This window comes from Marmota flaviventris, chromosome 15 (genome assembly GCF_047511675.1).
Source record: "Marmota flaviventris isolate mMarFla1 chromosome 15, mMarFla1.hap1, whole genome shotgun sequence".
Classification (NCBI taxonomy): domain Eukaryota; kingdom Metazoa; phylum Chordata; class Mammalia; order Rodentia; family Sciuridae; genus Marmota; species Marmota flaviventris.
The window spans coordinates 1,981,302-2,007,669 of record NC_092512.1 but is presented as its reverse complement, the minus strand read 5'-3'; the positions used below and the strand labels follow the sequence as shown (position 1 = coordinate 2,007,669).

At 64.9% G+C, this 26,368-nt stretch overlaps 1 protein-coding gene across 4 annotated transcripts in view; it reads left to right on the top strand.

Moving 5' to 3' along the window:
* The window catches only part of Adgrb1 (adhesion G protein-coupled receptor B1), a 62,537-nt gene extending 36,477 nt beyond the window's left edge, over positions 1-26,060 (top strand). For 3 of the 4 annotated variants that reach the window (XM_071602400.1, XM_071602401.1, XM_071602402.1), the window contains 14 exons: positions 89-230; positions 6,049-6,152; positions 8,356-8,458; positions 8,950-9,100; positions 9,547-9,616; positions 10,724-10,790; positions 12,566-12,651; positions 17,351-17,522; positions 19,515-19,610; positions 21,050-21,104; positions 22,994-23,700; positions 24,657-24,692; positions 24,875-24,982; positions 25,338-26,060. In XM_071602400.1, the coding sequence (XP_071458501.1) occupies positions 89-230; positions 6,049-6,152; positions 8,356-8,458; positions 8,950-9,100; positions 9,547-9,616; positions 10,724-10,790; positions 12,566-12,651; positions 17,351-17,522; positions 19,515-19,610; positions 21,050-21,104; positions 22,994-23,700; positions 24,657-24,692; positions 24,875-24,982; positions 25,338-25,535 (2,095 nt within the window). In that variant the 3' untranslated portion in view covers positions 25,536-26,060. The remainder of the gene's footprint in view (positions 1-88; positions 231-6,048; positions 6,153-8,355; positions 8,459-8,949; positions 9,101-9,546; positions 9,617-10,723; positions 10,791-12,565; positions 12,652-17,350; positions 17,523-19,514; positions 19,611-21,049; positions 21,105-22,993; positions 23,701-24,656; positions 24,693-24,874; positions 24,983-25,337) is intronic. The other variant, XM_027949254.3, reaches the window with a different exon arrangement.
* Positions 26,061-26,368: the final 308 nt, after the last annotated feature.

The following is a 26,368-nucleotide window of genomic DNA, read 5'->3' as shown; positions in this document are numbered from 1 at the left end:
GCGGCGGCGGCGGCGGCGCTCGGGGCCGGGCCGCCCGCCTGCCGCCGCCGCTGACGCTGCCTATCTCCCCGTGTCCCGCCGCCCCCAGACCCTCCTCCTCCGCCCCCCCGCAGCTCGGGCCTTGGTCGTGGCGCGGCTGCCGCACGGTGCCCCTCGACGCCCTCCGGACGCGCTGCCTCTGTGACCGGCTCTCCACCTTCGCCATCTTAGCCCAGCTCAGCGCCGACGCGGTGAGACCCCGGCGGGCGCGGGAGGGGCGGGGGCGGGGCGCCGGGGTCGGCGGCGGGCGGGAGCAGGGAGGGCGCCCGTCTCCGCCGGCTTCCCGGGGTCGCTGCGCCCAGCAGCCCTCTCGGGTCCCGGGACTGGAGAGGGTGAGTGGGAGTGAGTGGGCGGCCCAGGACCCTCGGGAAGTGACTGCCGGGTGGGTCTCCACTCGGCTCTCCTTGGAGGCCTGGGACCTTGGAGAGAGCCAGTCCCCAGGGGAGTGAGGACTGCTGGCCCTGGGGCGCCTGGGGCTGGGGGGCTTGGCATGCCCCTTCACTTGGCCGCTGGCTGCCCAGGACAAGGAGGAGGGTGTGCTGCTACCTTCTTGGAGCCCTTCTGCACCCACCCAGATGGAGCCTGGTCTGCGGAGGTGGCTGTGTCCCCAGGCAGGGCTCTGGGGGTGGCAGAGGCTGCTGGGCCTGGCCCAAGTCCTCAGGCAGGCCCCGTCATCTCTGGGCCTCCTTTTTGTTCCTGTGATTCTTGTGGGGGCTGTCGGTTCCCATGGAGACCGCATCTGGGGCAGCCTGCTGGCTGGGGCCCTGGGTGCTGGCCCAGCCTCACTGGGGCTGGTGGGCTCTCTCCTCACCCAAGGGCTGACTGAGCTGCACCCACCTGCCCCAGGAAGGCCAGGCCCTCCCTTGCAGACCAGTCGGCCAGGCAGGCCCACCAAGGAGGGAGTAAGCCCCCAATTCTTGGCTCTGCCCAGACCTGGTGTGGAAGGGTCCAAGGTGGCAGGTGTGGAGTGGTCCGGATCCTGGGTATTTGAGAGGCATGGCTTACCCTCACGGAACCCAGGTTCCTTGGGAGGAGATCTGTGGGCCTCTCAGGACACTCTGGCCGCCACCTTTGTCTCTAGAAGTCTGGCAGTTGGTACTGCCAGCTAGAGTCCTGTCCCCTCCCTCCCCAGGGTTAGACCCAAGTGGGACATCTTAGGTCATTGCTACTAAGCTCCTCCATTGACAGGCAGGAAAACTGAGACCTGGGGAGGAACTCACTCAAGGCTTTGGGGTGGGCCTGGGCCAGACAGGGTCTGTGTTACTGGCCTTCCTGTAGGCAGGATCCTCAGGTGGGCAGGGCCTGGGGGCAGCAGCAGGTCCACCTGAAGCCTCCCTGGAAGAGGCGACTTTCTGCATAGAGGCCGTCACCACGAAGGCAGCAGCTGCCTCTGCATGGCTTTCCCGGGGCTCCCACGTGGCTGAGGCATGCAGCACGGTGCCAGCCGTGGGCCCCAGGGGCTGCTGTCCCTGGGCAGTGTGAGCAGGACAGGGCAGGGAGAAGTGGAGTGGGCTGCAGTCCTGCTTCCCCTCGAGCCCCCGGCTGTCGAGCCAGTGTGGGGGTCTGCAGGCTCGGGCTTGCCTCTGCCCACTGTGGCCTGTTTGATCCCTCTGAGCTTGGTTTCCCCCATAACGTGGAGGAACTCTGTCCTGTGCCCAGGGCTCGTGGTGACTGGGGGCAGTGCTCTCTCACTGTGGGACTGAGCGGAGGGGTTTTGGGCATTCCACGCAGAGCTGACCTGAGCCAGGTGCCTATAAGGGAGAGAATGGAGGCCGCTGTTGGTGGGCGGGAGTGGGAGACAAGGTGCTGCATTCCTGGTTGCTGTGGCAGTGATCAGGGGCACTTCTGGGGTGGGGGCTTCTAGCATCAGGTCGGCGGTCACAGTGTGGGGCAACCTGTCCCCAGACAGGGCAGCTGAGGCTGTGGGCACAGGGCCACACACTGACCTTGGGACTCAGCTGGCTGTCTGCCTCTCACAGCCTCAGTGTCCTCATCTGCAGGATGGGATAGTCGTCAGCTCTGCTTGGCTGTCTTGCTCCATTTGGGCTCCCGGTGCTGGGCCCAGGCCTCAGCTCAGAGGGAAACTAACCAGAAGGAACCAGGGCAGGCACGGCCTCTGCCCAGTGCTCACTAATACCAGACCCCTCGCTGCCTTCTCTCCCACCCTACTGCCCCGTCCCACCTTGCACTGGCCTTCTTGAGGGTGAGCTGTGCTCCAGAGTGTGGAGGGCCCAGGCTGATGTGGACAGCAGACATGCTTAGCCAGTCCTGGGCAGCCCAGGCTGGCAGAGGGAAGGCCTGGTGAGCTCTGGGGCCACAGCAGCAGCCTCTGTCCCTCCTGGGTGGGGTCTAGGGAAGTGCCCAGGGAGGGTTCAGAGCAGAATCCTGGCGGGTGCACAGGGTTCACCTGAGTTTTGTCGGGGGTAGTGACAGCCATCCCGGGGGCAGAGGAAGGCACAAAGCTGCCTGGTACATGCGGGAGGCAAGAGGCTTGGGGCAGAGAGCACCGCACCATCGAGGCTGGGCCCAGGGGCTGGCTCCGCTCCCTCCAGAGGTGAGCAGGGGGAGCCGGTGCAGAGGACCTGGGGGCCAGATGGCAGTGGGGTCCAGGTGCTGCAGGATCCCATGGGAGCAAGGTGGAACATCAGGCAGGTGGGGCAGTGGCTGGGGCTGAGCTGGTGGCCACAGGGAGAGACGGGTGCTGCTCCCACACTGGCTGGGCTCCCGCCTTGGCTGGATGGGTATGCTGCATGTGGGGAGTTGGGTCTGAGTGGGCAGAGGCTGTGGTGCCCAGGCATAGGGTGGCTCTCAGGGACTGCCACCCAAACCATGGCCTGAGATGGTGGTCGAGCCGGTGTTGCACCCTGGGAGCTAGGGTGGGCGAAACCCAGGAGCCCCGAAGCAGGCCCAGAGCCAGGGTGGGTGCAGAGGCTGCGCTGCCGCTGGGTGCTGCTGCTGCCCGCGGCAGGTTGAGTAATGGCTCTGAGTCACACCTGTGCGTGGGCCGACGCCACCTGTCCTGGAGCTGCAGCAGAGATCAAACTAGGTGATGTATTTATGGCTCTTGACACAGCCTGGCACGGAGTAAATGGTCATAAAGGACAGTTTTGTCCTGCGTCTGCAGTGGGCCTCCAGCTGTGCTAGCGAGTTGTGGCCAGGTCCCAGCTGTGTGCAACCAGGATCAGGCCCGGAATGTGACTGAGATGAAGGCTCAGCACCGTGACTTGAGTTCAGGGATCAGGGTGTGACCTGGGGAGGCTCAGGATATGACAGAGTTCAGGGTTTAGTATGTAGCTGGAGTTGGGTCAGCCTTGTGAGCAATAGGGAGCCACAGATGGCATGGGAGCAGTAACAGGGAAGATGTCACTGCAGGGTGGAAGTCAGTCTCAGGGACGCGAGGTGTATAGAGGACTTGGGAGAAGATGAGGGGTAGGGAGCTCATGTGGTGGAAACGGCAGTAACCAAGCACACAAGAAGAGCCATTGGCATTTGGGGTGACCAGGACCCTGGAGAGGTCAAAGGTGGTGACGGGGTGGACCCAGGAGGTGGGTTCAGACGAAGTGTTCAGGGAGGGCCTCTGTGAGGAGGTGACTTCGCTGAGAAGGGCCAGCCACGTGAAGGTCAGGGGAAGAGCACGGGGCAGCAGAGCAGCCTGTGCAAAGGCCCCAGGGCAGTGCTGAGCCTGGTGGAGGAGCTGGCCTCCAGTGGGGGGCCTGGTTGTGTGCCTGCTCTGTGGGAGTTGGGGCCAGTCCCTCAGCCGTGAGGTCTCAGCCGGCCCTCCTGATGAGGCTGGAGGTCCCCAGCACCTTGGTCCTGGGGCTGTGGCCTCTCCCTGTGCCATAGCACCCAGCGCTGGGCAAGGCTGTCAGGAGTGACCGATGCCGGGTGGGGAGGGGCAGGTGGGGGAGCTGGCAGGCTGGCGACGGCCAGGCCTACGGAGGGCAGACGGGGCAGATGGCCAGAGGTCGGGGCTGGAGCCAGCATGGCACAGGCGCGAGACAGTTGCTTAGCCGCCTGTGGCCTGCTCAGGGCCTTGGACTGTTTGCTGAGGCCACCTGCCCACACATCCCTGTCCACCTGGCCTCCCAGCCCGGTGCAGGTTCCCCGCTGGGGACGTGACAGGTCATGGACTAACCCCGGGGGTCACTGCTTCGAGGAGGGGTGGGATCCAGCAGCGCTCCCGAGGAGAGCGTCAACGTGCTGTGGGACAGCTAACGCAGGGTTGGGGAGGTGAGACCCCCTGGCTGGTGGTCTGGGTCTCCTGCAGAGCCTGAGGACAGCCAGGACATGTGGCAAAGGTCCCCAACACTGTGAGGAGCCAGGTGTGGCGCCAGGCCCGGGAGGCCAGTGCCCTTGTGCTCTGCAAGGCACTGTGTCTGTCTCGGGTCAGCATGTGCCTAGGCATGTGGGACCTGTGGTCTGTGTCACCCCAGGGTGGAGCCCCAAATAGGCTACACCAGGCTCACTCTGGTCTGGCAGGAGGGGTCTGGAGAAACATGGGAGGGAGCGTGGAGTTGCTGGGGTGGGGGGACAAGCCCAAGTGGTAAGGACCTCACAGCAGGTCTCCGCTGGCCAGAGCTCCACCTGGTGCCTGGGTAGAGATTGGGGCAGCCAAAGCCCAAGGCTTTGCGACAAGGTCTGCAGGAAGGTGGGTCTCGGGGGCCAGAGCCCAGGGGTGCTCTGGGCCCAGGGCAGAAGGGCTCTGAGGGCCAGGTGTGCCCAAGAAGACGTGAGGACAGCTGACCCTGAGAGTCGTCTGGGTGTCCCGTCTAGGGTGATAGCATTGAGGACAGCTCCCGGGGAGCCAGGGGCTGGGGACACACTGGACGCTGAGGTCATCCCGTGAGTTCCAAGATGAGCTCATCCTAGAGCCAGGAGCTGTGGCCGTGGCCATGCCCTGTCTGCCCCAGGACCCCAGACCCGTGGGGAGTCCCGGGTCTGTGAGCTGGCCTCCTGTGCTGCCAGACCCCTGGCTGCCTGGGTGGCCCTGGACAGTGTCCTCGGTTTTCCCAGATTGCGCCCTCCCCTCCTATTCCTGGGCCGGGAAGTCTGACAGCCTCTGTGCGGGTCAGGGTGACAACCACAAGACCCGGGGCAGGCAGGCTGCCCGGGAGGTGGTCCTGCTGCACGTGGGGAGGAGCAGGCCAGGGGTGTGGAGAGCAGGGGCAGCCTGGGCGGCTGGGGGCTGGGGAGCCAGGTTGCCGTGGACGGAGCAGGCCCCGGCGCTGAGGCACCAGAAGGAGCCTCGGGGTGGCCACTGTCAAGTGAAAAGGTCTGAGAGCGGCCAGTGCCAGCCATCTTCGGGATGGAGGGGCCCGTAAGAAGCCCCTCCCCAGGCCGCCTTCCCGCCCAGCTCCCCCTCACTTCCTCCTCTCCCCGAGAGCCTGGGGCGGCAGGCTGGCAGGGGCCGGGGGTCTCTCAGTTCCTCACTTGCTGGGGTACAGGAGGCTCACGGCATGGATGGTGGGCTGCACAGGGTCACCGTGTCCTTCTATGAGTACGCTGGGCACGTGGTGGGGAGTGAGGGGCGGCTTGGCCCTGCCCCCAAGGGGCACACTGAGATCAGATGGCCAAGGTGCCAGTCCCCTGGACCAGGGGATGGTACTCCAGGTAGAGGGACGCCCTGCAGCAAAGGCCCTGAGGTGGGGACGAGCAGGGACAGCTGTGACGTGGGGGTAAACTGAGGTGCCAGCCAGAGCCGGGCAGGAGGGAGCAGGGAGCAGAGCTTTGCTGGGGCTGTGGGAGGAGGGGTGGCCGGGCCTGCGCACAGTGGAGCTTTCTGTGGGGCGGGGCCTTTGCTCCAGACCCACCTGCACAGGAGGTCCTGGACTTGGGTCCTCGGCGCCATGGCAGCAGAGGGTCTCTGGGGGCCTACCATGAGACTGTCATGACACCGTGGGGCTCCCCTCAAGGGCCCAGAGCCCCTTCAGGGACCTCGAGCGTGGGTGGTCAGCCGCCTCGGGCCCAGCAGCACGGAGACCCTTGCTCACCCTGCACTCCCACACCTAGAACATGGAGAAGGCACCGGTGCCGTCCGTGACGCTCATCGTGGGCTGCGGCGTGTCGTCCCTCACCCTGCTCCTGCTGGTCATCATCTACGTGTCCGTGTGGAGGTGGGTGCCCACCCCGCGATGCCTGGCTGGGGGAGGTGGGCCCCGAGCTCCATCGCCTCCCAGGACCTGTGTCCCGCCCCTCCTCCGCCTGCGGCCCCGGCCGGCCCTCTGCACAGCCCGCCCACACCTGTTCTCTGTTTCTTATTGCTGTGTCCACATACACAAGTGTCCCTGTCCCACTGAAGCAGGGCAGGGTGGACGTGTGGCACACGTTGCTTCAGCTGGGTCCGCACTACAGAGGTGCCTGCTTCTTCTGACACACTCGGTGGTGGATGCCCACCCCAAGCCCCACGGCAGGAGCACGTGAAGCACCTGCCCCTTGCCCACCGAGTCCTCTTGGTCACCTAATACCCCTGTGTGTCCTCACATGGGACCTGCAAGGCCATCGCTCCTAGGACCACAGCCTGGGACCAGGCTCAGGGCCCAGAACCTCTCCCGCTGCCCTGCCCCACGCTCCTTCCCTCGAGGCCACAGGGGCTCAGCACAAGAACCCCAGGCCTGCGATGGGCCCCGTCTGTCCACCCCATACACACCAGGGGGTGTGCACGCAGGGGTGGGGCCATGGCGGATGCAGGCTTGGGTCAGAGCATGGGGCTGGGTAGTCACAGCGGTGTGTCCTTAACTGAAGGTCTGTGACCAGGTGGCTGAGTGGCCAGTCTCCCTACCGTCTAAATCTAGGCCTCCCTGGTCCCCACCCATCAAGTAGTTTACAGCAAGGAGGGTGAGCTCAAGGTCGCTGGCGAGGCGGCCACCCAGGATGTCCAGAGGGTGTGCGGCCCCCGCGCCTGGCCCCTTCTGCTCTTCAGGCAGCAAGTTGTCAGCCAGTAATTGGGACTGATGGCCTGGCCACCGCCTGGGGTCAGGCAGTAAGAGGTCAGTGCGGGCTGGGTGGGGAGGGAGACAGGCGCTCTCCTGGTGACTGGGTCGCCATTAGCAGCAGGCACCCTCCGCTATCCTGCCCCAGAGCAGAGCGTCCTCTTCTCCTCTCCTGGGGTCTGCAGGGAGCCCCGGCATCGGTGTCCCCATAGCTCTTCCCCTGGGAACTGGGGCCCCCAGAAGTTTGGGGCTAGGGCTGGGGGGCCCCGAGCTCCAGGTCTGGCTCACAGAGCTTTTGCTCCTGAGGTTGTCAGAGCGCCTTCCTCAGAGCCCTACTGACTGTCCCAGCGCCCCTGTCAGCTGCAGGCAGGGACAGTTCTGATGGGTCCATGAGGAATCGGGATCCAGAGAGGGATAGGAAATACCCAAGGTCACGCAGCACTTCAGAGCTATGTCAGGGCCCCCAAAGCTCAGCCATGTACCTTCTGCTCTGCACCTGGGTGGATCTAGGTACCAAGGGCTAGTGGTAATGATGGTAGTGATGATGGCCATGTAATTACGGTGTTGGTGGTGACGTGATGGTGGTGGTGATAGTGATAATGGTGGATGGTGTTGGTAGTGATGGTGGTACTGATGGTGATGGTGGTGGTGATAATGGTGTTAATATGGTGGTTGTGGTGGTGACGGTGATGGTGGTGGTGATAGTGATAATGGTGATGTGATGGTGTTGGCAGTGATGATGGCACTGATGGTGGTGGTGATAATGGTGTTGATGTGATGGTGGTGATGGTGATTATGGTGCTGGTGGTTGTAGAGTTGGTAGTTGTGGCGGTAGTGATGGTTGTTGTGGTGATAGTGATGGTGATGGTGAGGTGATGTGATGGTGGTGTTGGTGGTTATAGGGGTAGTGTGGTGATGGTGGTGTAATGGTAATGCGGTCATGGTGGTAGTGATGATTGTTGTGATGGTGATTGTAATGGTGATAGTGATAGTGGTGGTTGTGATACGGGTGCTGATGGTGGTGGTGATGGTTGTGGTGGTAGTGGTGGTGATGATGGTGGTACTGATCCTGATGGTGGTGGTCATGGTGGTGGAGATACTGGTGCTGGTGAGGTTTGTGGTGGTGACAGTGATGGTGGTGGTGGTGGTGGGAGTGGTGAGATTGTGATAATGGTGGTGGGGATGGTTGTGGTGGTGGTGACAGTGATGGTGGTGGTACTAATGGTGTCATGGCGGTAGCTGTGGTGTTATTGAAGTAGTGAGGGGAATAGTGGTGGTGATGATGACCGTGACTATGTGGAGGAGGTAGGTAGGGCCCTGGTCTTGGGGTAAGGACCCTAGCTCTTGTGAAGAGAAGGCTAACCTCAGGCCCCACATTCTCCCACAGGTATATCCGCTCAGAGCGGTCAGTCATCCTCATCAACTTCTGTCTGTCCATCATCTCTTCCAATGCCCTCATCCTCATTGGGCAGACGCAGACCCGCAACAAGGTAGGTGGCCTTGTGCCGTCATGTGCATGTCCCAGTGTCTTCCAGTGTCTTCAGGTGGGGTGGGTTGGTCCCACAGCAGGGGCCTCCTCCAGCCAGCAGTGAGTCTGGAAGCTCACAGTGGGGATGCTGATTTGCCCTTCCTCAGTGCCCCGTCCTGCTGCCCCCTCCCACTAAACATGGCAGGCTCAGACCTCAGGTGGGAGCCTCTTCTTCCTCAAGGAGCCACCCCAACCTGTAGGGGACAGAGGCATTGCATGAGTGGGCTCCTGGGCTGGCGTCTGGTAGAAGCCGGGAGGAGGGGTCTGTCCCTGGCAGTCACCCACCCTCAGCCTTAGGTTACAGCGCCCATCTCGGCAGGGACTGGGTCACCCCTCAGCTGCTTCCTGCCTGGGGACTTGGCCTGGTCACAGCTGGGGACGCTGGGTGCTGGGGGCGCTGGCACCAGGGGCGGCGAGCGCCTGCCCAGCCCTGCCCGCCCTGCCCGCCCCCAGGTGGTGTGCACGCTGGTGGCGGCCTTCCTGCACTTCTTCTTCCTCTCCTCCTTCTGCTGGGTGCTCACCGAGGCCTGGCAGTCCTACATGGCGGTCACCGGCCGCCTGCGGAACCGGCTCATCCGCAAGCGCTTCCTCTGCCTGGGCTGGGGTGAGCGTCCACAGGGCGGGCCTCGGTGGGTGTTGGCCAGCGGGTGGGCTGCCCTCTCTGAGCCTCCTCCACCCTCCGTCCTAGCCCCTGCTCTCCTTCCTGTCCTGTGGCCCTCTCCACCCGCCCTCCCCTTGTGAGTCTTCCTGAGCCCTGGGGCTCCTCCCTCTTTGCCGGGTCCATTCAGATGGCCCAGTTCAAGGTGACCTTCAGAGAGCAAGCAGCTCTTCAGCAGGAGTGTTCGGAGCAGTACTTAGAACAGGCTTACATAAAACACGCCTCCTGGCTCCGTGAGACCCAGGTGTGCCTGGCCGTCCTGTCCCCCAGCCCTCTCCTTCAGCGACCTCCTGTCCACCCCTCACACACTGTCCTCTGGGGTTTGAGACATGTCCCTGCTGCGCCCTCGGCAGGGCTCAGCATGGCCAACTGGCTCTTCTGTCCTTCTGCAGGGCTCCCTGCGCTGGTGGTGGCCATTTCTGTGGGATTCACCAAGGCCAGAGGGTACAGCACGATGAACTAGTGAGTCAGGGGGGTGGGGACATGGTGACACCACCCGGATCCCTGACTTTTGACCATCCGGGAGGGTGAGGGCTGCCATGCCCTCTGCCCTGTCTGGCCGGGTGCTGTCCCAGGGAGACTGGGAGGGCGGGCCCTGGGTGGAAGCTGAGCCTTCAGGCAGGCCCTGGCTCCTGCCCAGGTGTGGGCAGGGGGTTGAGAGAAATGGGCGGGGCCAGCAGACCCTCAGGTGCACCTTCTTGTTGGGGCATAGTCCCCTGGCCTCGGCACCCTCCACGGACAGCTCAGCAGGTTCCCTCCCATGAGCCTTTGGGGCAAGGTGGGGGCAGGGTCCACTTCACAGATGAAGTCTCTGAGGACCTTTTAAAGGGTCATCTGGGCCAGGTCCTGGGAGCCTTCAATGCTGAGCTGGGACACTTGGGGCTTATCTTAAAGGCAATATGGGGTCCCCTGGTGGGGAAGAGGGCCTGGGCTCAGGAGGGGAGTTGGGGTGGGCAGAGTGCGGCAGGGTTGCGGGGTGGGGCAGGTGGGGAGCGAGGTCCCCTGGGCAGGTGGGCATGGCTCTGTGGGGCCCAGGGGCGCAGCGGCAGCATGCTGGGGAGCCCTGAGCGGGCTGCGGGGGTCAGGCTTCGGTGCAGATGGCTTGGAGCCCAGCGGGGTGAGTGGCCTGCCCCAGAGATGAGAGGAGGAGCAGGGGGGGAAGCCGCGGTGGGTTTTCAAGGGTGAGGATGAGTGTGCTCCGTGGACCCTCCCGGCCAGAGGGGATGCCCTGTCGCACCCCAGTGTCCCACAGGGATGGTTCTGTGGGCACCTGGTGGTTTCCAGTGAGGGCGGTGTGGGGCTGATAAGTGGGAAGGGCCGGGCCAGGTGCGTCGTCCAGAGCAGAAGGACCTTGGTCTTGCTGGCCTGGACCCTGCCGTGTGGTTCTGAGCAGGCGTGTCCCCTGTGCTGGGCCTTCTTCCATCTGAAGCAGGGATGACATTGGCCCTCTGGGGCTCCTGGGGATCGCAAAGCCAAGTGTGTGAAGTGCCCTGTATGCAGGAGGTGCTCACTAGGTGCTGCTCCTCTCGTCCTAGAGGGCGGGGGTCCTCACAGCCTCTCTCCCTGCAGCTGCTGGCTCTCCCTGGAGGGGGGACTTCTGTACGCCTTCGTGGGACCAGCTGCTGCCGTTGTGCTGGTACTGACCCGGGCTTCTTCCTCATCCTTGGCTGACCTGGGAGTGCCCACCTGGGGTAGCCCTGACCTTGGAGTGGGCAGCTCCTACTGCCCTGCTTCGACCTTGCCCCCAGGGTGCTTACTGGGTCCAGAGTGTTACTGGGTCCCTGTGGCACAGCTTGCCTGACCGTGGCCCCGTACACCTGTCAGGAGGTCCGAGCAGGCTTGGTGAGTGAGGGGTGGGTGGGGGCAGATGGACAGACAGGCAGCTGGAGCCGCTGGGAACATGCAGGCCAGGACTCCGCATGTGTGCCCACCACACAGCTTTTAGAGCTGGGCACAGAGGCCAGGGCTTCCCCTTAGTAGGTGCCAGGGGTCCTCCCTTCATGGTCCTCGAGTTTCCTGTCCATTTTTTTTGTGAGAGACATAAAACTAGCACCTTGTGCCCAAGGCTGCTGTCCCCAAGCAGATGGACTGGGGGACTGGGACTGGAGGACCTGCCTGGGGTTGCTGGCCTCTGCTGGGCCCACCCAGCTCTGAGCCCGGCTCCTGTGCCTGCCTCCTGGTGCTGCTAGAAGAGCAGAGCATCAAGATGCTAGGTCCAGCTTGGGGTGGGCACTTCTCTGTCTCTGACCCATATCCCGCTCCCCACCTTCTGGTGGGGCACAGCACACGCTGAATGTGTCAGACAGGTGGACGCTGGGCACTGGATGGCAGACCCTGCAGGGCTTGGGTTGGGGGATCCTGGGCTGCGTCAGTGCCAACGTGTGGGCGGCTTCCACAGGTAGTCCCAGGCCCTTCTCACAGGCCTGGCCACCAGAATCCCTGTTCTTTATTCCTTGAAGGTGCCCGAGTGGGAGGGGCTGGAGCAGGGCATCCACAGTGGCCTTGGCCAGCAAGACCAGGCATTGTTTAATGGCAGGCCCCTGGGGACCAGGGAGGGGGCTGAAGAGTCAGGGAGCATCCCTGCTGGTCCTGTGTGCTATGGACCCCGGCCTAAGGACCCTTCATGACAGGGCCCAGCGCAGTTCTGCAGGCAGGTGGCTGGTCCAGGGCCTGCTGCACGTCTCTGACGTGGTCCTGGCAGCCAGTGAGGTGCCCAGGAAGGATGGCCTTACCTAGGCCAGGTGCTCCCTCGCTGTGTCTCCTGGGGACTTCCTGTTCTCGGAGCGCCAGTGCACAGTCCCTGTGTGGGATCCTGAGCCTGCAAAGCAATGGGGACAGCGTCACAGCGCTGGCCTCTGGGTGGGGTAGCCCAGGTTCCTTCTATAGAGTGGGGCCCCGGGGAGCTCACGAGCTCTCCTGCAGTGAGTGGGGTGTGGCGTTATGTGTGAGTTGGGACATGTCTCATTCCAGCAGAGGCAGACCCTAGGGACCCCTGGGCCCGGGCTCGTGTGGGCCCTCTGGGAATGACTTTTGTCTTGGTAGTAGCTTGGGGAGCAGCATGGGAGACATACCTGAGCCCCCAAGAACCTCCCAGGATGCGGGTGCCCAGGGGAGGTGGCGAGCAAGGTGAGAGCAGAGAGGTCAGAGAGGGGTCCCCAGGCTGGGCTGGGGAGAGTGTCTGAGGTGGAGCACTGGGAGGGGCAGGCAGTGGCACGTGGGGCTGGAGGAGGTGAGGTTCTGCATGGACAGCAGCTGGACTGGGCCCACTGAGGCCCCTCGCCTGGCTGGCACTGGAGGCCACCTGGTGGGAGCACTGGAGGTGGCCCTTGAGCTGAGGGCCCCAGGGGTGTGGCCGCTGTTGGCTGGAGCGCGTGGGTGGTGCTGCCCACACCTCTGCTCTCTGCCTGGCAGGTGAACATGGTGATTGGGATCCTGGTGTTCAACAAACTCGTGTCCAAAGATGGCATCACCGACAAGAAGCTGAAGGAGCGGGCAGGGTAGGCCTGGGCCGCCGTGGCACCCTGCACACACTGGGCTGCCAGTCCCAGAGCCCACCCACCCTGAGCCCACAGATGGAGGTGCCCATCACTCAGCTTGGCACTGCAGGGGTGGGGGCCCAGGCATGGGGGACTGAAGCGTAGACACAGCAGCTGCTGCCTCGCCCTGTGCCTCGGTTCCCCACCTGATGGTGACAGGGCGGGGCCCTTAGGATCCCCAGGAACAGCGAGACTGCTCACAGAGACCCTCCTGTGCTGGGCTCTGGGTGGTGGGGCACCCTTCCCCACCAGGCTGGCCGGGTGGCCTGAGGCAGGACCTGACCTGTCTGTGCAGCTGACTCTGTTCTTGTGGGCCTTCATCACGGGGAGGAAGGGACATCAGGAGTCATGCTCCTTCAGAGGGCACACAGTGCGTGGTGCTCTGGGCGGGCAGGCTGGCCACAGCCAGAGTCGGGGGGAGCCCGCCCTGCCCCTGTGAGCCCCCCTCCCTCCCTCTGCCTGCTGCCTGTCTGTCCTGCCACTGGCAGCTGCGTGGGGCCCCACCCGTGTCCCCTCCCCTCTGTGCCAGTCTTGCTTGGTGTCTCTCTTTCTCTCTGTCTCTGTCTCTTTCTTCCTGGCTCCTCCTCCTCGCCTCATTGGACAGAAGCGGCAGAGTCTCCCCTGGGTGCCCACTGGGTCCTGGTCCCTGGTCCTGGTTGGAGCCACCAAGCAGGCTGGGAGCTTCCTCACTGAGCTGTGTGCCTGTGACTGGGCCCTGGCTCCCAGTCTGGGCACAGAGGTCGCGGCAGGCTTCCGCTAGGCCTGGCTCACCCCACCTTACGCGCTCCAGGATGGGCGGTCACACCCCAGAGCGGCCCTAGGCTGCACAGCCAGGACCGAGGACGGCCCCTCTGGCTGCATCCGTGCAGTGCAGAAGCTGCCTTGCAGAGCGCTGCCCGTGCCCGCCTGCCACTGAAGCCGACTCCCCTGGGGCTGGGCCTGCTGAGGCCTAGGAGGGCAGATAGCTGGTGGAGCAGGCGTTGTTGTAGCCTGGGCCTCCTGGGCCGTAGCCTGGCCTCGCCACAGAGGTGGAAGGCACACACATCCCTGGGTGCTCACGCAGAGGTGGCACACCTGCACGACTAGGGGCCACTGCCCAGGTCAGCTCCCAGACAGGAGGGCTCCCCCGTCCACCACCCTCAGCGCCTGGCCCCTGTGGGACAGCAGGCGGATGCCTACCCCCGCTCAGCAAGCAGGCAGCCCAGCTTCCGTACCCAGGGTGGAGAGGAGGGTGGCACGGGCCTCCCTCGGGCGTTTGCTGGCTTGTGCAAACTCCAGGAGAGATGCGCCTACCGTCAGCTCATCCTGGGCACCAGACCCAGCCGCCAGCCGCCAGCCAGGCAGCAGGAGCCCTGCCCACACCCAGCTCCTCGTCCCCAGCCGGGGCCCTGGGCGGCACGAGCCCTGGGGACCGCTGGCTGGCCTTCCTCTGCCCCGTGGGTTTCCATGAGACGTGTTTGCTTCTGTTTCAGCCTTTGGTTTCACTTGCAGTCAGCTGCCCCAGGCCCCCCTCGGGCGCCCCCTCAAGTGTGCCGAGTGCGGAGTCCCCCGTGCTGCCGATGCCTCCCGCGACGTCTCCAGCAGTGCCGTGTTAGTGCCTTGCTGCCCGCCACGGGGCGCCCGCCGCCCTGCCCCCGCTCACGTCTGTGTTCTGTTCTTGCTCTCTCCAGGCCGCTGACCCCAGGTTTCCTCGGGGCCTCTGCCCTGCCTCACCCCCACCCCAGGCTCTCTCTTCCATGTTCCAGGCACTGGGCTCTGTGCCGTGAGCAAGGCGGGCGGGAGGCAGAGTGACCCAGGCCAGTGGTGGTGGGGATGGGAGCACGGCCATCCCCCCGAGGGCCAGGGCCAGGTGTGGGGCTGGCTGCTACTGCTTCCTGGTCACACCCCAAAAATGCTGCTGGCCAGAGCCTGGGCACAGGAGGGCAGGGAGCCTGGGCTGTGTGGGGGTGCATGAGTGTGAAACTGTGATATGAGTGTGAGCAAGAACATGTCTAAGGGTGATGGCATGTACACGGTGTGTGCTAGTGTGCACATGTGTAAGAGTGGGTGCATGTGTGCTGTGTGCTAGTGTCACATGAGGTGAGAGTGGGTGGATGTGAACGTGCATGTGTGGGGTGTGTGTAGTTGTATAAGCATCTAAGTGTATGGGTGTGTGTGATTGAACGTGTGAAGATGTGTTAGAGGTGTGCACGTGTGTGTGAGTGTGTGCATATGTGTGTAATGTAGCCACAGCCAAGGGAACTGGTGGCCGGGCTTGGAGTCAGCGGCCGATGGCAGACTGGCTTTCAGAGAGGCTCTGAGCAGTGCTGGGCAGTGTGGGTTCAGGTGGGCAGGCTTGAGGGTTGAGCGTCCAGGCCTCCGGCTTCCTCAAGTCACAGTGATGGCCAAGCCCCTAGACCCTTACCCACCAGGCCCCTCTGCTTCCTGAGCTGGGCCCTGGATCCCAGGATTTTAGGAGCCTTAAGAGAGAGGGCCGGGGCCGTGGGCCCGCAGGAGGCGAGCTGGATGCAGAGATGTGGCAGGATTACCCTACACTGACAGGCGGGTGAGGCACAAGGCCAGCCAAGCTGTGTGACCTGCCGTCACGCCTGGGACCCACGCTGGCTGAGAGACAGGGCAGCCTGCTCAGGGAGGGCCAGGTATTTGGGGTTAGCAGCCTTGCTGGGTGAAGGACCCACCCCAGGTGGGAGGCCGGGGGAACTCTGCTGCAGCCTGAGGATGCCTTAGGGAACCTCGGCGGGGCAGGAGATGGGGTGGCACCCCCAGGCTCTGCCCAGATCGCCCCACACCTCAAGGCATCTGACTCCCAGCCTGTGGGTAGAGGTGTTTGTGAAGCTGCAGAGGCTGGGGGTAACATGTGGTCCCCAAGCCCAAGCCATCTGCCAGCCTGGGGAAGATGGGCTGTAAGTGTCAGGCCTGGAGGCTGCTCCCTGTGGACAGTCAGGGAAGGTGACGTGGGGGGCTGAGAGAGGCTCCCCTGACTCAAGAACATCTGCTTTGGAAGGGAGAAGACAGGTTGCCAGACACTCCACCTTAGTAGGAAACCGAGGCCCAGAGCCGTTGGGGATGCGTGGGCACTTGTGCAGGCCAGTGGGTGCCGTGCTGTGCCCGTCTCGGGATGTGGAATGAGCAGGCAGTGCAGCCTGGAGGGGAGGGGCAGGGGCTGCCTGCCCACCCAGCAGGGCAGGCTCCAGGCCTAGGGCCCTGGCGTTGGGGGTTGGTGCCTGGCACAGAAGGCCCAGTGAATAGTGCTTGAGGGGAGTCTGCGTAGTGTGGGTCAGCGAGGGTCACGTAGCCCTGATTCCGGGGGCCTGTGCTGTGTCTGGGGAGGGAGAGGTGGAGGCCGCCTGGCCGCTCCTGGCCTGAACCAGAGGGTGGGTGACCAGGGCGCTGTCCTTGAGATCCTGGAACTTCTGGCTGAGGCAGGAGCAAGGGAGCCTGTCCTGGACACCCCACTAGGTGCTGGCTGAGAGCGGGCAGCTCCCCCTGGACAGCATCCTGGGAAAGGAGCAAGGCTGGCCTGCCCTGAGGGTTGGGCCTGGGGCAGAGGAGGAGGGGGAGGGACAGGTGTGGCCAGCTCTGCAGGGCCCCTGAGATTGACGGATGAGGATGGGAAGTGCCCACAGGGGTCCTCAGTGCTAGACACCAAGCCGTGTTACCGTCCAGGACCTCTGCCAAGCCCCACTGATTAGGGGGCTCCTTTATCTGGCTGAACTCCAGGCCCTCCCAGCCTCTTGCCCAGCAGCCTGCTGCCCCTGACCCACACCCAGACCCACTCTCTGTCCAGTCCTCCCGCTGCCCTTCTGCTGCTCTTTCTGGGAGACAGAAAGGTGACTCCTGAAGGAGAGGGGAGCGAGTGGCCCTGGTGCCAGAGTGCCAGCAGCTGGGGAGCCTGGCCCAGGCAGGCAGCAGGCTCAGCAGTGGTCCCCGAGAGTCACCCCAGTGCAGGGGCGGGGTCATTTGCCTGCTCCTGTGTGTCCCGCAGCCCTGAGGCAGCGTGGCACCCCTGCTGTGGGAGCAAGAGGGCTGCAGGGTGGTGTGCCTACAGCCAAGGTGCCCCCATCCCTGGCTGAGTGCAGGGGCAGGGGCAGCTCAGGCCGGTCCACAGGTAGGGCACTGGGCTCCGGAGGGTGGGCGCGCAGCCGCAGCCGGAGAGGAGGAAACGCCGCCGTCTCTCTGTCCCTGTCTGTCCCTGTCTGTCCTCTGGCCCTCTGGGCTTGTCTGACTGCTCACCTGTGTGTCCCTCAGTTTCTGTCCCTCCCTCTCTGAGTTCCTGCCTCCCTCCCTCCCTCCCCAGTGGCCTCCTGCCCTGCTGTCAGGCCTGGGTCTCCGCTCCCTGGCCCTGGAAGCTGGACGCGGGGCCTCCCTATCTCGCCCTCTCCCTCCTGACCCGTTCCAGTCGGCCACCCCGCCCTGTGAGGAGCCTGGGACTCTCCCAGAGAGCTTCTCCACCTTGCTGGGCCCCCGCAGGGCCCCGGAGACCTCTTCCTGAGTCCCCAGGTCCCCTTAGAGCTCTGGGCCTCGGGGAGGCTCTGACTGGGCTCTGCTGCAGCCCCAGGGGCCAGGACCCCAGCGACTGGGGAGAGGGCAGGGCCGAGTGCGGGCGGTGGGCGGGGCAGGGAGGCGGGCAGGAGGGGCAGCTGACGCCCTCCGTCCCCAGGGCCTCCCTGTGGAGCTCCTGCGTAGTGCTGCCGCTGCTGGCGCTGACCTGGATGTCGGCTGTGCTGGCCGTCACGGACCGCCGCTCCGCCCTCTTCCAGATCCTCTTCGCGGTCTTCGACTCGCTGGAGGGCTTTGTCATTGTGATGGTGCACTGCATCCTGCGCCGAGAGGTGGGTGGCCCTCTGGACCAAGGTCCTTCCCCTGCCCGCCCTGCGGAGGGAGCCGGGAGACACCGCTTCTGGGGGCCCCAACTCCTGTCGGCTGCAGGGACCTGGCCGGGCAGGAGCGTCCACACGCAGTTCCACAGAGCCAGGGCTGCCACGAATGGCCGCCTTGGACCAGGACAGCTTCCAGGACACCCTCGGCCTCGGGGTGCAGGGTGACGGAGGCAGCTGGGGCTCCATCCTTGCGGAGCCTGCTGAACAAGATTGCTGGTAGCAGATGCTTTTGGCATTGTCTGGACCAACCAAGTCTGAGTGGCCTGTCGGCCGGGGGCAGCAGAAAGGGTCACATCCAGACCCCCGAGAGCTCGGAGTGTGGGGGGACGTGCGTCGTGACCTAGGGACTGGACTCCTATGTGGCTCAGAACCAGGATGTGGCTGCGGGGGCAAGAAGGCCCAATCCTCCCCTTCTCCCCAGAACCTCCTAGGACAGTGGCAGGTGGACTCTTCAGAAGCTCATAGATGAGGGAGGACACTGAACAGGAAGGCCGTGGCACTCCCAGCCCTGGAAGGTCAGGCTGCAAGAGGAGAGGTCATGACCTGAGCAGACTGCAGCGGGCTGCTAACTCCAGGCCACCGAAGCCCAGAGAGCTGCTGGGGGGGCCCCTCCCAGGATCTCAGGAGACCAAAGGGAGGACCCTCTGGAGCCGCGGATCCTGTCCCTTTTGGACGTCAGGGCACGTGGCCTCCCCAGCTGGGCTGCACTGCCCAGGAAGAGTGCACCAAAAGGCCCTGACGATGGGCATCAGTGTGGAGTGCCCCTTGGTCAGTCCACACTGACCCCGAGCCCACCCCTCTGGAAAAACGTGAACTTGCCAGCAGGAAAGAGGAGGGGACCTAAAGTTCCGGGTTCCATGCTGCAGCTGGCGGCCCCTCTGGAAGCCCCCGCCTGCAGCCCCTGCCCCTGACAGCCCGCCAAGCGGCCACTGAGGTTGAGAACTGCTGAGGGAGGAGCCAGGCAGAAACGGCATGGGGGACCGAAGAGCCCCCACGGGAGGAAGGAACTCCCCAGAGCCCCGCCCTGCCATCCCGAACGGCCACTCACCCTGACCACTGAGCACTACCAGTGCCTTGCCTGGCCCCAGAGATCTGCTCGTGCCCTTGATTCTCAGCGGCACCATGGCCAGGTGCTCGGCTGCCCGCCTGCCAACAGCCATTCTGGCCCGGCATGGACTTGGGGCTGCAGTCTGCTCTGAGGTCACCATCTTGCCTCCGGCCCCTGTCCTGGCTGCTTGGCTTTGTGAACAAAGAAGAGCGGCCTGTGAGGAGGAAAGAGCAAGGACACCCCAAGGACAGAGCAGCTTGGGAGTTCAGACCTGAGGGCGGCAGCCGCAGAGGTGGCAGGGGTGAGGCCGGGGCGGGGGCTGGACAGACATCTCTGAGACCTCGTTAAGGAGCGGGCAGAGCATCGCCGTGGAGCCTGGCCCTGGCTCAGAGCTGCATGGAACCTCACGAAGCACCCCTGGACCTCCGATCACCACCTCCTTTGGCAGTTGCTGGCCACGTGGACAGGACAGGCAGAAGCTGCAGCCCCACCCGCGTGGCTGAGGTCCCTTCAATGGAGAGTGTTGCTGGAGGAGGAGCAGGCCGGTCCACCTGCAGGGACCCCCATCTGTCTGCCTGCCTTAGAGAAGAGGCTTTGGTGATGAAGGACAGGTCTGAGGCCACTGGAAGTCCTTGTCCGACTCCGGCCAGCAGGGCCTGCAGTGTTCAGCCAGGGGACTCCAGGTTTCTTCATTCTTGTGCCACAGAGAGCGCGAGAGTGTCTCAGAGATGAAGAGAGAGGCCATGGCCTGCTGTGGACATGTCCTGTCCCCTCCTCCACCACACCTCTCAGTCCTCCCCCCCCCCCCCGCTGCAGGCTTGCCCCTTCCCGGGCACCCCAGAGCTGCCATGTCCCCGGGCCCTGCTGCACACTGACGCTCCCCGCTCCCTCCCCAGGTCCAGGATGCCGTGAAGTGCCGCGTGGTGGATCGCCAGGAGGAGGGCAACGGGGACTCGGGGGGCTCCTTCCAGAACGGCCATGCCCAGCTCATGGTAGGACTGGGAGCCGGGGGCACAGGCACCCCCACTGGGAACCTCAGGGTCCTCCCTGGGCCCAGAGCTGCCCTGGGCCGAGGCACCCATTAGAGGAGCCCTGAGCTCAGTTTGCATTTGAGGAAACTGAGGCTCTCCAAGGTGAACCCCGATCCAGAGCTTCAGGCCGGGAAGGGTGGAGCTGGCGTCCATCCCACGTCCAGCTGAGTGAGGCCCTGCCCGCCTGCCCGGCTCTTAGCCTGCCCCTTCTAGGACTGCACACAGGCCCCTGTGAGGCCACCAGCTCAGGGCCTCCTGAGCACCAGGCCTCTGTGCAGCTGCCCACATCAGGCCCCCATGGATACTGAAACTGCCCGCCACCCTCAGACCCTGACTCCGGGCAGCCCAGAGCCCCAGGGCTCACCCAGGATCCCCCAGCCCCTCTGGCCCCGGGCCTGGACCTGGCAGCTCGTGCCTAGGCCTTCTCTTGCCCAGGCTTCTGGCCCCCCACCGGCTGGCTTCCCGGCCTCAGGCATCACCCACCCCCGCCCAGGCAGGGCCTCCAAATCCCCACGATGGCCTCAGCTTCTCCATCCAGAAAGGGGCAGTGTCAGGGTTTCCGGCAGATACTGGGTCCCTTGGAGACACAACCCTTCCTGATGCTTCTCCTGGCTGACCCCTGACCTTAGTGGGAAGATTCATCTTCCCGTCGACCTGTGTTTGCAGGGAAGGAGCGTCCAGGTTTGAGAGCAAGGGCTGGATTGTCCCCTGGAGCCCTGTGGCCTCTGAATGGGTCTGGGATGGGCCCAGGCCAAGGGTGGGTCTGGGTGTCATTCCCTTCTCCTCAGCTGCTGCCCTCCTTGCTGCAGTGGGGACCAGGCCACTGCTCAAAGGATGGCCAGTGGTGGCCGTCACCACATTGGCGTCCCTCCCTTGCTCTGCCTGTCCCTGGCCTCTGGCCTTCCTGCCTCAGCCCCAGCACCGTGGCAGGGGCCCAGGAGAGGAGGCGCTCCAGACCTCGAGGCTGCTCCTGGCCTGGGGTTGGAGGCTGCGGTCAGCAGGGCTGGCCAGCTGCCCCGTGGGGGCTTAGAAGAACACAGGCGTGCCTGCAGACACCGACGCAAACAACAGACAAGGAAACACGCACACGTACGCTCACGCTGTCACGCCACACGCGAACACGCACACAAACACTGACGCGGACAGGAGCACTTGTTCCCAGACACGTCCACACCTGCTTCAGAGGCACAGTCGCCCCTGCCCAGAAGACGCTCCCACCCCCAGGCCTGCGGGCCCGTTTGGAGGCGTGGCCACCCTGCAGGGACTCTGTAGACGTGGCCTGGGTGCCTGGTGACAGCGCGTCAGCGCCTGGGCACCTTGTGTGTGGCCCTCCAGGCCTCCCTGCAGCAGTAGCCCCTCTGCCCCCCGGCCCTCACCCCTGCCCACCCTCTGTCTTGCAGACTGACTTTGAGAAGGATGTGGATCTGGCCTGTAGATCAGGTGAGCGACCGACAGGTGAGACGGCAGGTGGCCGGGTCGGCCCACTGCTTCCTTCTCTTTGCCCAGCGTCTGTGTGCTCATCTGTCCTCGCCCTCTGCTGGCACCAGGCCCCTGTCCCTCACACCCCGAGGCTGCAGGAGAGCTGTGGTGCTGTTGAGGGTGCTCCAGAAACCTGTCCCTGAGCCCCTGATGGTCGGCCAGTCCAGCTCTCCTGCACCTGCCTGAGTCCCCTGCACCCTCCTCCCAGGCAACGAGGCTGGGAATTGTGCATGAAACCCTGCCACCCATCGCCACCCTCTCCTGCCACCCACCCTCCCTCAACCACCCTGTTCTGTGTTGCCTTCACTTCATCATTAGCCCAAGCCTGGAGGAGAGGCAGGTTGAGCTTGCAGGGAGGAGGACCCACCACTGGGGGTCTAGGCTAGTGCTGAGCTTCCTGGAAGCAAGAGCAAAAAGAGAATCTGCCTAATGAGGCTCCTAACCCACCCCCAAGAGTCAGATAACAGAGGTCTGCTTCCTCCAGTGGTGTCCTGGGAACCAGGTATCTGGGGCAGTGGCAGGCAGTCTTTGGCTGTGGAGGGGCCACCTAATCATGCTCCCTCTGGCTGGTCAGGTACTTAGGGCATCTTCTCTAGAGATAGACATGAGGCTGGGACAGTCCCAGGTGACGAATGTCAGCTGCTGCCAGGTGGACCCCAGCCGCGTGGGTGTGCACTGGGCCCCCAGAGTGCTTGGTGCCTTCTGAGTGGCTTGCAGCCAGCAGGTGGGGCCACACAGCCAGTGCTGGGCACAGGTAGGGGAGGCACACCACCCGTCCACAGTGCTGGACGCTAGCCCTGCCACACAGGGAGCCGAGCACCTGGGGGCGATGGGGTGTCTGGGCCCGTGGGGCGTGGGACGTTGTTGAGTGACCAGCCCCAGCTGGGTGTCTCCTGAGATGGCCTTGACCCTGGGGGAAGGTGCAGGTGGAGAGGGCAGTGGAGAAGCATGACCTGCCGGGGCCAGCTGCAGGAGAGAAGGCGCAGGTGGCTAGACCCTGCAAGGGGCCTGGGGAGCGCCCAGGAGGTGGTGGCTAACACCAGTGGGTCCTGGTGAGCTGGGATGGAGGGAGCAGCTGGTGGACACCAGTGCTGGCCCGGATATGCACAGGAGCCCATCCTCAGGCCATTGTGGGTGGGGCACCGGGTTGGGTCTGGCTCTTTAGAGAATGGAACCACTGGGTGTGGAGAGGCTGCCGTGGACGCTGGGTGGTGGAAAGCTCTGGCCCTCCAAGGGCTAGTGGAGGCGGGATAATCAGGAGTGGGATGGGAGGTGGGGCCAGCCAAGCCCCGGTCACAGGGCAGGCAGCCTGGGCCAGCTGTCCAGGGACCAGATGACCTTCAGAGTGGAGGGTGCCCGCCAGGCATAGGCGTCCAGGCTGCAGGTGCTGGGAGGCAGGAGGCGTCCCTCAGGCTTGAGTGCTTGGGAGCCTGGGTTGGGCCTGCTGCCCTCCTGGGCAGATCCTGGCACGTCTTCCCTACACCGACTCAGCCATGAGCAGGCTTTGGGCAGCGGGGACGCTTGACCAGCCGGGGTCCCTTCCCCAGAATAGGCTGCTCCTCCTGCCGCACTGGTGTGTCCCTGCACTCCTGGGTAGGGCCACCTTGCTTGTCCTTCTGAGCTGCTAGGACAGGCCATTTGTGGGTGACAGTTGTTTGTCTTCTTGCTGGGGCAGGCAGAGGGGCACCCAGGTGCCAGCCTTGCTTAAAAAGATATGAGCCTTGGCCAGCTCCGCACCAGGCCTGGGTCAGGGGCAAGTGCCCCAGGCCAGCCAGCAGGTGGGACCGGGGGCAGTGGTGCTGGCCTGTCTGGGCCCTCCCGCTGGGGGCCTGCCTGACCCCCATCTGCCGCTCATGACCCCACAGTGCTGAACAAGGACATCGCGGCCTGCCGCACGGCCACCATCACAGGCACGCTCAAGCGGCCATCACTGCCTGAGGAGGAGAAGCTGAAGCTGGCCCATGCCAAGGGGCCACCGTCCGCCTTCAACAGCCTGCCGGCCAGCGTGTCTAAGCTGCACCTGCATGGCTCGCCCCGCTACCCTGGTGGGCCCCTGCCCGACTTCCCCAACCACTCACTGACCCTCAAGAAGGACAAAGCACCCAAGTCCTCCTTCGTTGGCGATGGGGACATCTTTAAGAAGCTGGACTCAGAGCTGAGCCGGGCCCAGGAGAAGGCTCTGGACACGAGCTACGTGATCCTGCCCACGGCCACGGCCACGCTGCGGCCCAAGCCGAAGGAGGAGCCCAAGTACAGCATCAACATCGACCAGATGCCCCAGACGCGCCTCATACACCTGAGCATGGCGCCCGAGGCCGGCTTCCCCACCCGCAGCCCACCCACCCGCGAGCCCCCTGGCAGCGGGCCTCCAGAGGCACCCCCTGCCCAGCCCCCGCCACCCCCACCCCCACCACCCCCACCGCCCCAGCAGCCCCTGCCTCCACCGCCCACCCTGGAGCCAGCGCCTCCCAGCCTGGGGGACACGGGGGAGCCCTCCGCCCACCCAGGACCAAGCTCGGGGACTGTCACCAAGAACGAAAACGTCACCACCTTGTCTGTGAGCTCCTTGGAGGTGAGGGTACCAGGGCCACCTGAGCTGGTGGGGCCAGCGGGTTGGGCTGCACTCAGCGCGGTGTCTAAGGGCGTCCCAGGGGGCGCGGGCGGCCGGCCCGGCCTGCAGGGGAGGCTCCCGGCCCCCAGCAGCAGCAGCAGATGGGCCGTGCTGACAGGCCGGCTTCTACCTGCACCACTGGCCGGGCAGGGCTGGCCAGGACCCGCTGCCCTCAGGCCCACTCCCAGGGCAGCAGGCCAAGTGAGAGGGAGCTTTTAGCAGCCCATGCTGGCCATGCCTCTTGTCCCTGCCCCCTCTCAGGCCCCAGCCTGGGTGCTGAGTCTAGCCTCCTCATGAACGGGCAGTGTGGCAGCAAGTGTCCCCATATCAACCTGGCGTCTTGAGTTGACCAGTGGGATGTGAGACTCCGGTCAGGGTAGGGCCTGAGGGATGTACTGCCCCTCCTGGCTCTCCGCCTCTGGGGATGCACCTGGGATCCGAGTGCATCCTCAGGTGAGCCCAGCCTTGTGGCCCTCGTCAGTCCTTCTGACCCTGGGCAGCATGTGCTGGTCTGGCTGAGCTGGACACCCCTGCCCAGCCCTGACTCTGGCCCCTGGCACATGCATGTGGGAGGAGCAGCCTCCAGATGAGCTGGCAGACGGGCCCCTTGGGGCCGGGAGAGGAGGGCTGTGCTGGCCCAGGGTCCTGCCGTCGGGAGGAAGCTGCTCCTGTCCTCTCTGCCAGCCTGTTGCTGACAGCAACCCCACTGCACCTCCCGAGCCCCCCGCTGGCCTTAGTGAGTCCAGGGAAAGGCAGCCTGCACAGAACACAGGCCCTCGGGGCACACCCTCTGGCCTGGCGTGGACCCTGAAGGCAGGACGGGTTGGTCGCCCTCCCTCACCACAGGGAGGACCTGGACTCATGGTCCGGGAGTCTTAGGGAACCAGTAACAAATGAGCATAAACTTGTCCCCACAGCGGCGAAAATCGCGGTATGCAGAACTGGACTTTGAGGTGGGTGCTGATGTCCCCCTCCCTGGACAGGCAGGGCACACCCAGCCCCTGACCAGGCAGCTCAGGCCACTGGGGCGGGCAGGGAGGTGGAGTTGGGGCGGTGGCGGGCCTTGTCCCCAGGGGCTGGTGATGGGCAGCATGGCCGGCCGGGCCCTGCTCAGGACAGTGGCCTCCCTCTGCAGAAGATCATGCACACGCGGAAGCGGCACCAGGACATGTTCCAGGACCTGAACCGGAAGCTGCAGCACGCGGCCGAGAAGGACAAGGAGGCGCTGGGCCCCGACAGCAAGGTTGGAGGGCGGGGGCGGCACGGGGTCTCGGGGCCTCCCCTGCTGTCCACACCCACTCTGCCCACCTGGTCACTCACTCCTTCACTCATTCTGCCTCTCCTGAGGACCGGCCTGGTGGGCCCAGGCTGGACCCCGAGGGGCAGGACGCAGGTGAGCCTGGCACGGCGCTCGGGTGTGGTCAGGGTGGGGGCAGGCGGGTTCCCAGCCGCCCTCCCTGCCAGCCCCGGGCCCTGCCAGTCGTAGGGTGAGATGTGCCGGGGCCCCTCCCTGAAGCCCCTCCTGACCTGGTCTGCCCCCTCTTCTCCCTCCCGCTGCACCCTGCCTCTCGCCCGCGCCCCTGCCACTCGCCCCGCAGCCAGAAAAGCAGCAGACACCCAACAAGCGGCCCTGGGAGAGCCTCCGGAAGGCCCACGGGACGCCCGCCTGGGTGAAGAAGGAGCTGGAGCCACTGCCGCCGTCGCCCCTGGAGCTGCGGAGCGTGGAGTGGGAGAAAGCCGGAGCCACCATCCCGCTGGTGGGCCAGGACATCATCGACCTCCAGACGGAGGTCTGAGTGGGCGGGCGGCGGCCCGCACTGGGCCAGGAGGAGGGATCTGCTCTGCCCGCTCCGGCCACAGGACGGGCACAGGCACGCTCACGCGCAGGCCAGGCCTGCACCCCGGCCTCAGGGCACAGACGGCCAGGCAGAGGGCCCGCGCTGGGACCAGAGCCAGACGCAGGACAGGAGGTGGCGCAGCCCGGCAGGCACAGGGCTCCAGAGGCCCAAAGGTGCCTCAGACTCTGCCCTTCTAGGGCGAGCCCCAGCGGGCGGGGGGCTGTGGACAGCGGACAGGCCTGGATGGGCCAGTGTCCCCAGGATGCCCACCTGAGACTCCGCTGCAGAGGACCAGCCCCTGTGGCCCGCTGGCCTGGCTCCATTTTTTAGACACCCCCCACCCCTGGGGAAGCAGCCAGACCCCCACTCCCTTCCAGGGCCCTGGGCCCCTCTCAGACCCAGGCAGAGAGCACAGCCCTGACCCGAGGCCCCCAGGGGCAGGACTAAGCCCACTTTGGGAAGACACAGGGTGGGGAATCTATTTTTTCTCTCCTTTTCTTTTCTTCAATAAAAAGAATTAAAAACCCAACTGCCGTGTGTGGTCTGTGTCGGCAGCTTGCCTGGCTAGGACAGGCCTGCCCCTGGCCTCGTGTCCCAGTGGCCCTGCAGCTCCTGCCCCGTCGGCAGCCGGGGTCTGGCCCGGGCTCCCAGGCGCCCTGTCCAGGCTGTGGTGGGAACTCTGGGCACTCCCATGGTGGGTGCCTGCCCCTCTGCGGCAATCCTCGGCGGAGGGGACAGGCAGCTCTGACCCCAGCCTGGTCCCGGGCCTGTCAGACTCCCCTTGTCTCCTG